Here is an 18,505-nt window from a genome sequence, read left to right as displayed (position 1 = left end):
TAGGAGTAGCCAGCATGGATTTGTGCGTGGAAGGTCATGTTGACAAACCTTATTGAATTTTTTGAAGAAGTTATGAGGAATGTTGACGAGGGTAAGGCAGTGGATGTAGTCTATATGGACTTCAGCAAAGCCTTTGACAAAGTTCCACATGGAAGGTTAGTTAAGAAGGTTCAGTCTTTAGGTATTAATGCTGGAGTAATAAAATGGATTCAACAGTGGCTAGATGGGAGATGCCAGAGAGTAGTGGTGGATAATTGTTTATCGGGATGGAGGCCGGTGACTAGCGGGGTGCCTCAGGGATCTGTTTTGGGCCCAATGTTGTTTGTAATATACATAAATGATCTGGATGATGGGGTGGTAAATTCGATTAGTAAGTATGCCGATGATACTAAGGTAGGAGGTGTTGTGGATAATGAGGTGGGTTTTCAAAGCTTGCAGGGAGATTTATGCCGGTTAGAAGAATGGGCTGAACGTTGGCAGATGGAGTTTAATGCTGAGAAGTGTGAGGTTCTACATTTTGGCAGGAATAATCCAAATAGAACATACAGGGTAAATGGTAGGGCATTGAGGAATGCAGAGGAACAGAGAGATCTAGGAATAACAGTGCATAGTTCCCTGAAGGTGGAGTCTCATGTAGATAGGGTGGTGAAGAAGGCTTTTGGAATGCTGGCCTTTATAAATCAAAGCATTGAGTACAGAAGTTGGGATGTAATGTTAAATTGTACAAGGCATTGGTAAGGCCAAATTTAGAATATTGTGTGCAGTTCTGGTCACCGAATTATAGGAAAGATATCAATAAATTAGAGAGAGTGCAGAGATGATTTACTAGGATGTTACCTGGGTTTCAGCACTTAAGTTACAGAGAAAGGTTGAACAAGTTAGGTCTCTATTCATTGGAGCGTAGAAGGTTGAGGGGGGATTTGATCGAGGTATTTAAAATTTTGAGAGGGATAGATAGAGTTGACGTGAATAGGCTGTTTCCATTGAGAGTAGGGGAGATTCAAACGAGAGAACATGATTTGAGAGTTTGGCGGCAGAAGTTTAAGGGAAACATGAGGGGGTATTTCTTTACTCAGAGTGTGATAGCTGTGTGGAATGAGCTTCCTGTAGAAGTAGTAGAGGCCAGTTCAGTTGTGTCATTTAAGGTAAAATTGGATAGGTATATGGACAGGAAAGGAGTGGAGGGTTATGGGCTGAGTGCGGGTAGGTGGGACGAGGTGAGATTAAGAGTTCGGCACAGACTAGGAGGGCCGAGATGGCCTGTTTCCGTGCTGTGATCGTTATATGGTTATATGGTATTGGCCTTCATCAATGTTGGGATTGAGTTTAGGAGCCGAGAAGTAATGTTGCAGCTATATAGGACCCTGGTTAGACCTCACTTAACGTACTGTGCTCAGTTCTGGTCACCTCACTACAGAAAGGATATGGAAACCATAGAAAGGGTGCAGAGGAGATTTACAAGAATGTTGCCTGAATTGGGGTGCATGCCTTATGAGAATAGGTTCAGTGAACTTGGTCTTTTTTTCTTTGGATGATGGAGGATGAGAGGTGACCTGATAGAGGTGTAGAAGATGATGAGAGTCAATGATCGGGACAATAGTCAGAGGCTTTTTCCCAGGGCTGAAATGGCTAGCACAAGAGGGCACAATTATAAGGTGTATGGAAGTGGGTACAGATGAGATGTCAGGGGTAAGTTTTTTCCGCAGAGTGGTGAGTGCATGGAATGGGCTGCTGGCAACGGTGGTAGAGGCGGATATGATAGGGTCTTTTAAGAGACTCCTGGATTGATACATGGAGCTTAGAAAAATAGAGGGCTAATGGGTAACCCTAGGTAATTTCTAAAGTAAGGATATGTTCAACACAGCTGTGAGCGCTGAAGGGTCTGTATTGTGCTGTAGGTTTTTTGTGGTTCTGACTACATTCACTTGCCCCATCATTGGAGTGCTCCCACAACTAGTGATATCACTTTAGGGACTCTATCTTATTATCTCATTTTCTCATTATTTATTGCACAGTTTGTTGTCTTCTGCACTCTGGTTGATCTCTCATTGATCCTGTTATAGTTACTATTCCATAGATTTATGGAATATGCCCACAAGAAAATGAATCTCAGGGTTGTATATGGTAACATGTATGTACACTGATAATAAATTAGATCTTTCAATTGTTCTGGTCTCATTTTGTATGCAGTTAATTTTGTATGAACTTACTGTTTGTAAGCTGTTTTTTACATCATTTCCTGCACAGGTTAATTTGGATTTTGACTTACAAGTCACACGGTAGAAAGACATCCATCTCCACCTACTCTTTATTTGCTCTTAAAACAGTAATATCTATGAGTCTTAAGCTTTCTTAATAGTGGTAAACATTTAGTAGATGTACTTTCAAGGAAGTATGTTTATTGTTTATCACTATTAAGTTATTGTTGTGCTATGACTTCACTCTGGTCCACATGACATAGTTGCGGGACGTGTGTATTAGCTTGATTAACACTGATTGTGAGAATAATTGATACTATTAATATATCCAGGCATGTGATGATTCTGTATTGCATGTAATAAGTGTTTTATTTAACTCTCAGCAGTTTCGCAACATTTTCTTGTTAAAAGCCCTGAAGAAAGCTTCTGGCTTGGGTGATTTTTGAGAGAGTGTTTAATTCCCTGCCTAGCTTTGTAACTGCATTGTGAAGGCAGTAGAATAATAAAACTTGATTCTGAAATTTAAAAATAATGTTAAAATTATTAACAGAAGTTGAAAGCTTCAAAGTACATTTATTATCAAAATATATAAGCCGTATACAACCCTGAGACTTGTCTTCCCGCAGACTGCCATGAAACAAAGAAATGACATGACCCCTGTTCAAAGAAAGCATCAAACACCCAGCTTGTTAAAAAAGAACAAATTGTGCAAATGGCAAAAAAAGAGCGAATAACATACAGAATACTAAACATCAAAATGGCAGAGTCCTTGAAACAGTCTAGGAGTGTTCAGTTTAGTTCAGTTCTGTTCAATTTAGTGCTATGTCATTCATTGATTGCAGGCCACAGAACCAGTCCACTGTGATCAAAATCGCGCAAAATAGCAATTAAAAAAAGAATAAAGTAACCAGAAACCAAAAACACACATAACATGAACTACAGAATCCTCTACAAAAACGTCCAATCCACAAACTGTGCTGGTGAAATCTTGCCTAAGTCCCAAGTTCCTCCAGCAGCAGTAAATGAATGGGAGAGGGAATCCAGTGAAATGCAGGCAGATGGCTCTCTCGTCCTCATTGAGTTAAAGCTTGCTTGACACTTTAATCAGCGAGTTGGTCGAGAATTGGAGCCGATCCGCCTTTGGGCCAATCATGCCGAGTTCAAGATTCAGAGTAAAAATGACTACACACTTAATTTAATTTAATTTAATTATCAATTATTTGATTGAACGACAATCAAGTAATTGGTGAATTTATTTCTCTCAACAGCTGATTCTTTCCATTAATTTGAATTTGAATGGGGAGCAATATCCTTGCTGGTAGGTTTGCTAGCATGGTTCGGGAGGACTTAAGCTAATTTGCAAGGGGGATGGGACCCGGAGTGATAGAGCAGTGAAAGAAGTGTATGGAGTAAAGCCAGATCTAACATATAGAGAGGCTTTGAGGAAAGAGCAGCAGAATAAAGGGTATAAAGGTAGTAAGGTAGAAGGGCTAAAGTGTGTGTACTTCAATGCAAGAAGCATCAGGAACAAAGGTGATGAACTGAGAGCTTGGATACATACATGGAATTATAATGTAGTGGCCATTACGGAGACTTGGCTGGCACCAGGGCAGGAATGGATTCTCAATATTCCTGGATTTCAGTGCTTTAAAAGGGATAGAGAGGGGGGAAGGGGAGTGGGGGTGGCATTACTGGTCAGGGATACTATTACAATAGACAATAGACAATAGGTGCAGAAGTAGACCATTCGGCCCCTCGAGTCTGCACCGCCATTCTGAGATCATGGCTGATCATTCACTATCAATACCCAGTCCCTGCCTTGTCCCCATATCCCTTGATTCCCCTATCCATCAGATATCTATCTAGTTCCTTCTTGAAAGCATCCAGAGAATTGGCCTCCACCGTCTTCCGAGGTAGTGCATTCCACACCTGCACAACTCTCTGGGAGAAGAAGCTCTTCCTCAACTCTGTTTTAAATAACTGACCTCTTATTCTCAATCCATGCCCTCTGGTACTGGACTCTCCCAACATCTGGAACATATTTCCTGCCTCAATCCTATCAAATCCTTTAATTATCTTAAACGTTTCAATCAGATCCCCTCTTAATCTCCTCAATTCCAGCGTGTACAAGCCCAATCTCTCCAATCTCTCTGCGTAAGACAGCCCTGCCATCCCAGGAATCAACCTAGTGAATCTACGCTGCACTTCCTCAACTGCCAGAATGTCCTTCCTTAAACCTGGAGACCAAAACTGTACACAATATTCCAGGTGTGGTCTCACCAGGGCCCTGTACAAATGCAAAAGGACATCCTTGCTCTTGTATTCAATTCCCCTTGTAACAAAGGCCAACATTCCATTTGCCCTCTTCACTGCCTGTTGCGCTTGCTCATTCACCTTCATTGACTGGTGAACAAGGACTCCTAGGTCTCTTTGCATTTCTCCCTTACCTAACTCTACACCGTTCAGATAATACTCTGCCCTCTTATTCCTGCTTCCAAAGTGGATAACTTCACATTTATTCACATTGAATGACATCTGCCAAGTATCTGCCCACTCACCCAGCCTATCCAAGTCTCCCTGTATTCTCCTAACGTCCTCTTCGCATGTCACACTGCCACCCAGTTTAGTATCGTCAGCAAACTTGCTGATATAGTTTTCAATGCCCTCATCTAAATCATTGACATAAATCATAAAGAGCTGTGGTCCCAATACAGAGCCCTGTGGTACCCCACTAGTCACCTCCAGCCAGTCCGAGAAACACCCATTCACTGCTACCCTTTGCTTTCTATCTGCCAACCAGTTTTCTATCCATGTTGAAACCCTGCCCCCAATGCCATGAGCTCTGATTTTACTCACCAATCTCCTATGTGGCACCTTATCGAATGCCTTCTGAAAATCTAGGTATACAACATCCACTGGCTTACCCTCGTCTAACATCCTTGTTACACCCTCAAAAAACTCCAACAGATTAGTCAAGCATGATTTGCCCTTGGTAAATCCATGCTGGCTCGGCCTAATCCTATTTCTGCCATCTAGATGTGCCACTATTTCATCCTTAATAATGGACTCAAGCATCTTCCCCACGACTGACGTTAGGCTAACAGGGCCAGATAGTTCTCCGTTTTCTCCTTCCCTCCCTTCTTGAAAAGTGGGATAACATTAGCCACTCTCCAACCTTCAGGAACTGATCCTGAATCTAAGGAACATTGGAAAATGATTACCAATGCATCCGCAATTTCCTGAGCCACCTCTTTTAGAACCCTCGGATGCAGACCATCTGGACCCGGGGATTTATTAGCCTTCAGTCCTACCAGTCTACTCATCACAGTTTCTTTCCTAATGTCAATCTGTCTCAATTCCTCTGATATCTTATGACCCTGGCCCATCCATACATCTGGGAGATTGCTTGTGTCCTCCCTGGTGAAGACAGATCTAAAGTACGCATTAAATTCTGTTGCCATTTCCCTGTTTCCCATAACAATTTCTCCCAATTCATTCTTCAAGGGGCCAACATTGTTCTTAACTATCTTCTTTCTCTTCACATAGCTAAAAAAGCTTTTGCTATCCCCTTTTATATTCCTGGCTAGTCTGAGCTCATACCTGATTTTTTCTCTCCGTATTGCTTTTTTAGTTAAGATCTGCTGCTCCTTAAAACTTTCCCAATCATCTGTATTCCCACTCATCTTAGCCCTGTCATATTTCTTTTTCTTTAATGCTATACAATCTCTGACTTCCTTTGTCAACAACTGTGGCCCCTTCCCCCTCTTTGAATCCTTCCTTCTCATTGGAATGAACTGCTTTTGCATCTTTTGTATTATGCCCAAGAATATCTGCCACTGCTGATCCACTGTCTTTCCTGCCAGGGCATCCGCCCATTTAACTTTGGCCAGCTCTTCCCTCATGGCTCCGTAGTCTCCTTTATTTAATTGCAACACTGACACCTCTGATCTGCCCTTATCCCTCTCAAATTGTAGATAAAAACTTATCATGTTATGATCACTACTTCCTAATGGCTCCTTTACTTCAAGATCACTTATCAATTCCTGTTCATTACACATCACCAAGTCCAGAATAGCCTCGTTCCTGGTTGGCTCAAGCACAAGCTGTTCCAAAAATACATCCCTTAGACACTCCACAAACTCCCTATCCTGGGGTCCAGCACCTACCTGATTCTCCCAGTTCACCTGCATGTTGAAATCTCCCATAACGACTACATTACCTTTAGCACATGCCAATGTTAACTCCCTAACCAATATCCACGCTACTGTTTGGGGGCCTGTACACAACACCCATTAGGGTCTTTTTACCCTTGCTGTTCCTCAGCTCAATCCACACAGACTCTACTTCCCCTGTTCCCAAGTCACCTCTTGCTAAGGACTGAATCTCATTCCTTAACAACAGGGCCACCCCACCCCCTCTTCCCATATTTCTGTCTCTACGATAGCACGTATACCCTGGTACACTCAATTCCCAGGCCTGATCCCCTTGCAGCCATGTCTCCGTTATCCCAACAATATCGTAGTTCCCCATTTTCATCTGAGCTTCAAGCTCATCTGCCTTATTTCTGACACTACGTGCATTCAAGTATAGAATTCTTAGCCCATTCCTCCTCTCTTTGCTTAAAAGACTGTCTACTGTACCTAACCCAGCTCCTTGAACTTCCATCGGGCTAATTGCACCCTGAATTTTGATGACCTTCTCAAGATTACCCAAACCTTCTACACATTTAATCCCATGCTCCTTCTGACCAACCCTCTGGATCTGGATCCCTGCCCCCTGCACATCTAGTTTAAACCCCCCCGAGCAGCACTGGCAAACACTCCTGCAAGAATGCTAGTACCCCTCCGGTTCAGATGTAGACCGTCCCTTCGAAACAGATCCCAATGTCCCTGGAACAATGACCAATTATCCAAAAACCTGAACCCTTCCTTCCTGCACCATGCTCTCAGCCTCGTATTAATGTGCATAATCATTCTATTCTTCGCCTCACTCGCACGTGGCACAGGTAGCAATCCCGAGATTGTCACCCTGGAGGTCCTGCCTTTCAGCTTCACTCCTAACTCCCTGAACTCTCTAAGCAGGACCCCCTCACTCACCTTACCTACATCGTTGGTCCCTACATGGACCACTACATCTGGGTTCATGCCCTTGTTCTCAAGAATAGCCTGCACCCGATCTGAGATGTCCCGGACCCTGGCACCAGGGAGGCAACATACCATCCAAGACTCCCGATCTGCCCCACAAAATCTCCTATCTGCCCCCCTAACTATAGAATCCCCTAAAACTATCGCTCTCTTCTCTTCCCTCCTCCCCTTTCTAGTTGAGGGTTCAACCTCTGTGCCAGAGGCAGAACCACTGCAACTCATTCCTGGTAGGTCATCCCCATCAACAGTATCCAGTACGGTATACTTATTGTTAAGTACTTATTATTGTTACTTATTATTACTTATTATTGTTACTTATTATTACAGCTGCAGAAAGGGTGGGTAATGTAGCAGGATCCTCTTTTGAGTCAGTATGGATGGAAGTCAGGAACAGGAAGGGAGCAGTTACTCAACTGGGGGTATTCTATAGGCCCTCTGGTAGCAGCAGAGATACCGAGGAGCAGATTGGGAGGCAGATTTTGGAAAGGTGCAAAAATAACAGGGTTGTTATCATGGGTGATTTTAACTTCCCTAATATTGATTGGCACTTGATTAGTCCCAAGGGTTTAGATGGGGTAGTGTTTGTTAAGTGTGTCCAGGATGGATTTCTGTCACAGTATGTTGACAGGCCGACTAGGGGGAATGCCATACTAGATCTAGTATTAGGTAACGAACCGGGTCAGATCACAGATCTGTCAGTGGGTGAGCATCTGGGGGACAGTGATCACCGCTCCCTGACCTTTAGCATTATCATGGAAAAGGATAGAATCAGAGAGGACAGGGAAATTTTTAATTGGGGAAGGGCAAATTATGAGACTATCAGGCTAGAACTTGCGGTTGTGAATTGGGATGATGTTTTTGCAGGGAAATGTATTATGGACATGTGGTTGATGTTTAGGGATATCTTGCAGGATGTTAGGGATAAATTTGTCCCGGTGAGGAAGATAAAGAATGGTAGGGTGAAGGAACCATGGGTGACAAGTGAAGTGGAAATGTAGTCAGGTGGAGGAAGGCAGCCTACATGAGGTTTAGAAGGCAAGGATCAGATGGGTCTATTGAGGAATATAAAGTAGCAAGAAAGTAGCTTAAGAAAGGGCTGAGAAGAGCAAGAAGGGGTCATGAGAAGGCCTTGGCGAGTAGGGTAAAGGAAAACCCCAAGGCATTCTTCAATTATGTGAAGAACAAAAGGATGACAGGAGTAAAGGTAGGACCGATTAGAGATAAAAGTGGGAAGATGTGCCTGGAGGCTGTGGAAGGGAGAGAGGACCTCAATGAATACTTCTCTTCGGTATTCACCAATGAGAGGGAACTTGATGACGGTGAGGACAATATGAGTGGGGTTGATGTTCTGGAGCATGTTGATATTAAGGGAGAGGAGGTGTTGGAGTTGTTAAAATACATTAGGACGGATAAGTCCCTGGGGCTTGATGGAATATTCCCCAGGCTTCTCCACGAGGCGAGGGAAGAGATTGCTGAGCCTCTGGCTAGGATCTTTATGTCCTCGTTGTCCACAGGAATGGTACCGGAGGATTGGAGGGAGGTGAATGTTGTCCCCTTGTTCAAAAAAGGTAGTAGGGATAGTCCGGGTAATTATAGACCAGTGAGCCTTACGTCTGTGGTGGGAAAACTGTTGGAAAAGACTCTTGGAGATAGGATCTATGGGCATTTAGAGAATCATGGTCTGATCAGGGACAGTCAGCATGGCTTTGTGAAGGGCAGATCGTGCTTAACAAGCCTGATAGAGTTCTTTGAGGAGGTGACCAGGCATATAGATGAGGGTATTGCAGTGGATGTGATCTACATGGATTTTAGTAAGGCATTTGACAAGGTTCCACACGGTAGGCTTATCCAGAAAGTCAGAAGGCATGGGATCCAGGGAAGTTTGGCCAGGTGGATTCAGAATTGGCTTGCCTGCAGAAGGCAGAGGGTTGTGGTGGAAGGAGTACATTCAGATTGGAGGGTTGTGACTAGTGGTGTCCCATTTGGATCTGTTCTGGGACCTCTACTTTTCATGATTTTTATTAATGACCTTGATGAAGGGTGGGTTGGCAAGTTTGCATATGACACAAAGGTTGGTGGTGTTGTAGATAGTGTAGAGGATTGTCAAAGATTGCAGAGAGACATTGATAGGATGCAGAAGTGGGCTGAGCAGTGGCAGATGGAGTTCAACCCGGAGAAATGTGAGGTGGTACACTTTAGAAGGACAAACTCCAAGGCAGAGTACAAAGTAAATGGCAGGATACTTGGTAGTGTGGAGGAGCAGAGGGATCTGGGGGTACATGTCCACAGATCCCTGAAAGTTGCCTCACAGGTAGATAGTGTAGTTAAGAAAGCTTATGGTGTGTTAGCTTTCATAAGTCGGGGGACAGAGTTTAAGAGATGCGATGTAATGATGCAGCTCTATAAAACTCTAGTTAGGCCACACTTGGAGTACTGTGTCCAGTTCTGGTCACCTCAATATAGGAAGGATGTGGAAGCATTGGAAAGGGTACAGAGGAGATTTACCAGGATGCTGCCTGGTTTAGAGAGTATGGATTATGATCAGAGATTAAGGGAGCTAGGGCTACTCTTTGGAGAGAAGGAGGATGAGAGGAGACATGATAGAGGTGTACAAGATATTAAGAGGAATAGACAGAGTGGACAGCCAGCGCCTCTTCCCCAGGACACCACTGCTTAGTACAAGAGGACAAGGCTTTAAGTTAAGGGGAGGGAAGTTCAAGGGGGATATTAGAAGAAGGTTTTTCACTCAGAGAGTGGCTGGTGCGTGGAATGCACTGCCTGAGTCAGTGGTGGAGGCAGACACACTAGTGAAGTTTAAGAGACTACTAGACAAGTATATGGAGGAATTTAAGGTGGGGGGTTATATGTGAGGCAGGGCTTGAGGGTCAGCATAACATTGTGGGCTGAAGGGCCTGTAATGTGCTGTACTATTCTATGTTCTATGAATCAGAATCAGTTTTAATATCATTGCCATATGTCATGAAATTTGTTGTTATGCAGCATTACATTATAATACATCTTAAAAACTTTAAATTACAGTAAGATGTATATACCCCTATATCTATGTTAAATAAGTAGTGCAAAAAGAGGAGAATAAAAAGTAGCGAAGTAGTGTTGATGGGTTCAATGTCCATTCAGAAATCTGATGGCCGATGGGAAGAAGTTGTTCCTGAGTCATTGAGCATGTGCCTTCAGGCTCCTGCACCTCCTCGATGGTAGCAATGAGAAGAGGGCATGTCCTGGGTGATAGGCTCCTTAATGATGGATATTGAGTGGGCTGGCCAAACTTGCAACTAATTAACCAGACTTGCGTTCAACTGGTGGATTTTGCAGCCTATGAGTGAGGGAACCTGCAGAAGTATGCTGCTCATAAGAAGACAACCAAGCATTGCGGAAGTCCCATGGCTAGCACTCGGCTAAGTGGAAGCTGAAGACTCTTCTCAGGAATTCCTCAGTTACGGACATAACTGCCAGCAGATCTATTGTGAATTTTGGCAGAAATTTTGCCCCTGTTAGAGGCAAAGGGAAAAATTTGTATTCAGCATTGTTTTGAATTAAATTAGGAATGGATTATTTAAAAAAAGAACTAAATTACACATCATTTGAATTCAGTTACATTAACTTAAGACTAGACTGTCTAAAATTTTCTACTGTTTAGGCCCTGGACCTCTGTTCATGTTTGCTTTAATAAAAATTCATGCTTAGACTGGTCTTGTTTACATTTTGAGAGTGAAAACTAAGCCATGTATTTAAACTGTGGCTTAATTATCATAGACTGTTTGGCAGCAGATGCCCTTTCGAAGCTTGGATTATTGGAAAAATATCATGTATTCCATGTAATATGAAACATACAAGAACTTTGAGTAATGATCTAAGTATGCTCATTAAAAACTGAGGTCAAGTATTTAGAAAGGGGCGTCACCTGTGATTTATTTATTTGAGATGAGGCCTTTCTGGCCCTTTGAGCCATGCTGCCCAGCAATCCCCTGATTTAATCTGAGCCGAATCACAGGACAATTTACACTGATCAATTAATCTACCAACCACTAGTCTTTGGACTGTGGGACGGAAACTGGAGTACCCAGAAGAAACCCCCATGCAGTCATAGGGTGAACGTACAAACTCCTTACAGGCAGCAGCAGGAATGGAGCCTGGGTCACCTAAACTGTAATGTGTTGTGCTAATCACTGCGCTACTGTGATTTGAGGACAGTGGAATGCTTGCATATGTTATTGCATTTGTATTTAATGATCTGGTGATTGCTGAGAATACTTAAATTGTTACATTGGGATTCAAATTTTAGATTAATTCATATTAAAATTTATGGCACATAAAATGCTTTAAACGTTCATTGATAAATCCTTGGAACTGCTTTGTTGTAGTAGATGGCTGCACAGACATAGTTTTCTGAAGACAAGAAAGATCTCTTATGGTGGTAAAACGTGGGACTTTTGTTTCATTACATCACCTCTTGTTGTTCTTCCTGGCCTGTCATTTAATTTAACAAATTTTTCTGTAGGTTTTCAGTATCTTCCACCATGAAGGTGGGCATAACATATTTGTTCAACTTTTTTTGCTGTTTCTTCTTCCAAAGGAAAATTCCACTTGTCTCGGTCTAAAAGGAATTTTCAGTTACCCCAGCTCATATTTGCCCTTCTGCATATCCAGAGAAGCTTTTAAAATTGTTTTGTTTCCTGTCTTCTTAATCTTGTATTCAGTTTTACCTTTCCTTGTGAGCCTTTTTCTTTGATCCTTTTGATTCTTTAACTTCTGTTGTTAGCCGTGGCAGGACCACTTTTCCTTTAGTGATTTTACACCTCAAAGGGATATAATGTTAGTCATTGCTTGGCCAGCTCATCTGTTATTCATAGTTTAGATTTGTGAACCCATTTTCTGATTGCATGAAATCACTTTCAATCTTTATATAACATTCTTTGGTATTACAATCACTGGTCTTCAAAATTCCCTGAACTGTCAGATTATCGATTAAATCTTCCTTATCACACAACGCTAGATCTTGTTGGTAAATTAACATTCTGATTTAGAAAGGTATTACAATTGTTTCGTTCTAATTTGATTTGCCAAGTTGATTATTATTTGAACCAGCTAATAGAAATACATCTTAAAATAGAAGATGTTCTCTTATTTTTGATACAGAACAAGATGGTGCTGAACCCAGTGGCAATGCTGTGGCTGCTTCCAACCTTATGCGGCTGGCAAACTTCACCAACAGACCAGACTGGATAGTCAGATCGAGGCAAACTGTGACAGCATTTGACAAGCTGCTGAATGCTGTTCCTATGGCTCTACCAGAAATGGTTATTGGCTTAATGGTGCAACATCATCCAGTCAAGCAGGTATGTAGAGAGATTATAGACTACAGTTCTCACTGTTAACCAGATAAATCAGGCTCATGTGGAAGTGCAAGTTAAAACTGGGACAAACACCACACACACTTGTTTTAGCAGTCGATTTTCGGAAGTTGATGAGAGGTGATGCTACATAAAGAAGTTTCCATTGTGTGTGGTAGTTGACCTTATGAAGCTCAAGTCTTTACAAATATGTTTCAGATGTGTTTTATCACTTTATCAGCTCATTTTATGATTTTCCATGTGACAGACACAAATCATACCATGGATTAAAACATTTTATAAATCTGCTGTTTAGCAACAAGTAATTGTACTGACTGGTGAAAATTGGCCTCTGATCTTTGGATGGGTGGAAATTAAAATGAACTAGGCTCCCATTTTATTAGACATCAGGAGACTGTTTATGTGAGGTTAGGTTCAGAAGGAGCAGGGCTGATCTCAGCTGTGATACTCTCCAAGTTGAAGAGCATGCCAAAAGTCATTTTGCCACTGAAATCAGCTTTAGAGGTTTCCATTTAAAATGAGATGAACTGTGGTCTCTCTCAAGGTCGTGGCAGAGACAGTTGTGTTTTCTTTTAAGTTCATAGGAATGACTTTAGGGTTGAAGGTCAAAGATGAGAGGGAATGAGAGATCAAATTGAGTCTAGACCTCTGCTACAATTTGAAGGTCAGTGATATGGATGTGTGTTGAAGAACATCTATATAAGTTGGGCTGGCAAGCACTGTGAATGAGTGCCAGTGCGACTGAGTGCTGGTGGCCCCAGGTTATTAAAGCCCCCAGTTTGATATCCCAGGACTGGATCTCCATGCAAGCATAGGGCACATGAGCTAGTCACCCCCTAGGTATGTGATTCAGTGACTCCGGAGTTTAAGGTCTGAAGTATGGGACCCATTTTCGGCTAGTCCTGGGGTCAATACCAAAGATTGAAGCCCAAAGGTCATTCAGAGGTCCCATAGCCGAGCCCTGGTTCTGTGGGTCTGAGAGTCCACTGTGGAAGTTGGAGGTCTGCTGTCTGCGAGTCTAGTAGAGGCTGGAGGCTCTGAGACCTGTCCTGTCTTGTCCTGGGGTTGGAGTACAGAGAGAGGGAGGGAGGGAGGGAGGGGGAGGGGGAGGGAGAGAGAGAGAGAGAGAGAGAGAGAGGGAGAGAGAGATATGAAAAGGGCTTGTTCTGCTGAGTGTTCTGGGCATGCTGTGTGGTGACACTTGCAGGCCTGATCCCACCACATCCTCAGGTTGTGTTGGTTGACACAAACAACGCATTTCACTGTATATGTGATAAATAAATGAATTGGAGTCTGAATCTCATCACTTCCAAAATACAACTTCTTGTCTCCAGATTGAGACATGTGTTTGATGCTCCTGCTCTGTTTATCAGCCTCTATCCTCAGAATCAACTGACTGCTCTACATCCCCCCCAACTCTATTTTCCTCTCTAGTTGCAATTATGTTCCTTCTTGGAATCTGGAAATCTCTTCCTGTACTTCACCAATTTTAAGATCTTTCTGTAAACCCTAAAAATCTTTGACCTATGGTTTGCTCCTTTTTTTAAAGTGTTAATTTTTGTTAATGGAATTCCTATGAAGTACTTTGGAATGGTTTCATAAACTATCAAAGAAAATTATCTGTGGCATATGTCTTGGTTGTGAACGTTATTTTCAGCTCAATCTCCAAGCATCTCTTGCAATATTTCCATTGACAAATGTATCAGGTGAATTGCAAGTTGGTGTCATGTATTTAATATTTTAATAACATTTGAGTAATTTGAGTAATCCTGTAAGTATATTAATAAGACCATATGAGCAGAAGTAGGCCATTCGGCTGATCGAGTCTGCTCCACCATTCAATCATGGGCTGATCCAATTCCTCCAGTCATTCCCACTCCTCTGCTTTCTCCCCAGACCCTTTGATGCCCTGGCTAATCAAGAACCTATCTACCTCTGTCTTAAATGCACCCACAGCCGCTCGTGGCAACCAATTCCACAGATTTAGCACCCTCTGACTAAAGTAATTTCACTGCACCTCTGTTTTAAATGGATGTCCTTCAATCCTGAAGTCATGCCCTCTTGTCCTAGAATCCCCTACCATGGGAAATAACTTTGCCATATCTAATCTGTTCAGCCCTTTTAACATTTGGAATGTTTCTATGAGATCCCCCCCTCATTCTCCTGAACTCCAGGGAATACAGTCCAAGAGCTGCCAGACATTCCTCATCTGGTAACCCTTTTATTCCGGGAATCATTCTCGTCAATCTTCTCTGAACCCTTTCCAATGTCAGTATGTCTTTTCTAAAATAAGGAGCCCAAAACTGCAAACAATACTCCAAGTGTGGTCTTGAGAGTGCCTTATAGAGCCTCAACATCACATCCATGCTCTTATATTCTATACCTCTAGAAATGAATGCCAACACTGCATTTGCCTTCTGCACCACCAACTCAACCTGGAGGCTAACCTTTAGGGTATCCTGCACATGGACTCCCAAGTCCCTTTGCATCTCTGCATTTTGAATTCTCTCCCCACCTAAATAATAGTCTGCCCGTTTATTTCTTCCATCAAAGTGCATGACCATACACTTTCCAACATTGTATTTCATTTACCACTTCTTTGCGCATTCCCCTAAACTATCTAAATTTCTCTGCAGGCTCTCTGTTTCCTCAACACTACCCGCTCCTCCACCTATCTTTGTATCATCGGCAGATTTAGCCACAAATCTATTAATCCGATAGTCCAAATCAGAATCAGAATCAGGTTTATTATCATCGGCATGTGATATGAAATTTGTTGACTTAGTAGCAGCAGTTAAATGCAATACATAATATAGAAGAAAAAATAATAATAATAATAATAAATAAATCTTATTCTGTATACTTAGTACAGTATATGAATATAGAATAGATTAAAAATCATGCAAAAATCAGAACTACTATATATTAAAAAATGTGAGGTAGTGTCCAAGGGTTCAATGTCCATTTAAGAATTGGATGACAGAGGGGAAGAAGCTGAGTGTGTGCCTTCAAGCTTCTGTACCTCCTACCTGATGGTAGCAGTGAGAAAAGAGCATGCCCTGGGTGCTGGAGGTCCTTAATAATGGACACTGCCTTTATGAGACACCACTCCTTGATGATGTCCTGGGTACTTTGTAGGCTGGTACCCAAGATGGAGCTGAGCTGACTAAATTTACAACCCTCTGTAACTTCTTTTGTCCTATGAAGTAGCCCCCCCTCCCCCCATAGCAGACAGTGATGCAGCCTGTCAGAATGCTCTCCACGGTACATCTATAGAAGCTTTTGAGTGTTGACATACCAAATCTCTTCAAATTCCTAATAAAGTATAGCTGCTATCTTGCCTTCTTTATAACTGCATCAATACATTAGGACCAGGTTAGATCCTAAGAGATCTTAACATCCAGGAGCTTGAAGCTGCTAACTCTCTCCATTTCTGATCCCTCAATGAGGATTGGTATGTGTTCCTTCGTCTTACCCTTCCAGAAGTCCACATTGAGCTCTTTCTTCTTACTGACGTTGAGTCCCAGGTTGCTGCTGTGGTACCACTCCACTAGCTGGCATATCTCACTGCTGTGTGCCTTTTCGTCACCACTTGAGATTCGACCAACAATGGTTGTATTGTCAGCAAATTTATAGATGGTATTTGAGCTATGCCTAGCCACACAGTCATGGGTAAATAGAGAGTAGAGCAGCTATGCCTAACCACACAGTCATGGGTATATAGAGAGTAGAGCATTGACATACATCGTAAAAAGCAGCATGGTATTTGTTGTGGACGGGTCTCATTTGGCTGGTAATACAGGAAGGTTAGTGGCATACTCAGAAGCGGTCCACTCTCCTTCTCGAATGATGTAGTCATTGTGTTCACCAGCTGCATCCAGCTGTTCTTGAGATAAAGTGTTGGTTATTTTTCTGCTGTGAAATATGCCTGCTCACTTGTGAAAAGGGATGTGGGAGCAGAAGGGCTTGTTATCCGGCACTGGTTGAGCTTGATGCTTTGTATTATCTGTTAATAGTTTGTGAGATGAGAAGTAATTATGGATAAATTGAGAAGAGGAGCATCCTCCTAACATTCTACCCGAGAAGACTGTTGGTCAAACACTGCTGCCTGCGTACCATGCAGAATGCTTGGTGTTCCCTGATAGCAGTCATTCACATAACAATCCACTCTCTAACAATGCACATTGTTTTCTGTTTTTGTTTTTTAAGTAAGTAACCTGAGGTTTGCAGTCGGAAAGACAGATAATAGACCAGAATTGGTGATCAATGTCAAGCTCCCTGCATTTGCATTTTTTTAATAAAGTATAATTTTACATCAGCACCAGCTTATGGGCAGTCAGCCGGACCTCTCAAGGTAACAATGTCAGTGGTGTCGTGGGATCATAAGAACAGTAGACTAAAACCAGCCATAAAAAACTTGAAGGAATTTCACTGCCTTCAGAGACACACCTCAGACCCAACAAACTCTGAGCACCTTAGACGTCAGAAAACATTCAAAGGATTTGTGAAGTATTGAGATGGTTGAAAACGTTAAAAATATTATGCTCCTTCTAAAAGGGAATGCAAACAATGGAAAAAAAATCTGCTAAACACAAGATATTTTGCAGATACTGGAAATCCAGAGTAGCGCACACAGAATGTTAGAGGAACTCAGCAGGCCTGGCAGCATCTGTGGAAATGAATAACCGGTTGACTTTTTGCTCCGAGACCCTTCTTCAAGAGTGGAAAGGAAGGGGAAAGAAGCCAGAATATGAAGTTGGGGAAGGGGAAGGAGTACAAGTTGGAAGGTGATAGATAAAGCTGAGGGGGAGGAGGGATGAAGTTAGAACTGGGAGGTGATAGGTGAAAAATTAAATGGGTGGAAAAGGAGGAACATGATAGGAGAAGAAAATGGACCATAGGAGAAATGGAAAGTGGAGGGGCATCAAGGGGGGTGATAGGATAAGAGAAAAGATAAGAGGGGTGCAAGGGTGTGGAATTGAGGGAGGGGAAGGGGGTAAAATTACTGGAAATTGGAGAAATCAAAGTTTATGTTCATTAGGTTGGAGGCTACCCAGATGAGATATGAGGTGTTGCTCCTCCAGATTGGGAGTGGCCTCATCATGGCAGTTGAGGAGGTTTTGGACTGACATGTCAGAAGGGGAATAAGGATTGGAATTTAAATGGTTGACCACCGGGAAATACTGCTTTTTGCAGATGGAGTGAAAGTACCCGATGAAGCAGTCCCCCCATCTATGAGGAGGCTGTACAAGGAGCACTAGATACAGTAGCTGATCCCAACAGATTCACAGGTGAAGTGTTGCTTCACTTCGAAGGACTGTTTGGAGCCCTGAATGGAGGTGAATGAGGCAGTGAGTGGGCAGTTGTAACACTTATATTTGCAGGGATAAGTGCCAGGAGGGAGATTAGTTAAGGGGGATGAATGGACAAGGGAATCAAAGAAGGAGCAATCCCTGCAGAAAGCAGAGAGTGATGGGGGGGGGGGGGGTAAAGATCTGTCTGTTGGTCGTGTCTTGTTGCAGATGGTGGAGATTACAGAGAATGATGTGCTGGATGTGGAGGCTCATATGTGAGGACAAGAGGAACTCAATCCCAGTTAAGGTGGCCGGAAGATGGGGTGAGAGTGGATATTGGGGAAGTGGAGGAGATTTGGGTGAAGGCAGCATCAATGCTGGAGGATGGGAAACCGTTCACCTCCTCCCTCGCCTCTATTCAGTCCTTCCAAGTGAGGCAACACTTCACTTGCATATCTGTTGGGGTTACCTACTACATCTGGTGCTCTTGATGTGGT

General features: G+C 42.7%; 1 protein-coding gene across 1 annotated transcript in view; it reads left to right on the top strand.

The window, feature by feature from the left end:
• spata20 (spermatogenesis associated 20) overlaps positions 1-18,505 on the top strand; it is a 472,602-nt gene that overhangs the window by 194,216 nt on the left and 259,881 nt on the right. Inside the window, exon 14 of the mRNA XM_059948873.1 lies at positions 12,500-12,699. Within this exon, the coding sequence (XP_059804856.1) occupies positions 12,500-12,699 (200 nt within the window). The remainder of the gene's footprint in view (positions 1-12,499; positions 12,700-18,505) is intronic.

Source organism: Hypanus sabinus, chromosome 23 (assembly GCF_030144855.1).
Source record: "Hypanus sabinus isolate sHypSab1 chromosome 23, sHypSab1.hap1, whole genome shotgun sequence".
Classification (NCBI taxonomy): domain Eukaryota; kingdom Metazoa; phylum Chordata; class Chondrichthyes; order Myliobatiformes; family Dasyatidae; genus Hypanus; species Hypanus sabinus.
The sequence above is the reverse complement of the archived record's forward strand: the minus strand, read 5'-3'. Positions and strand labels throughout refer to the sequence as shown.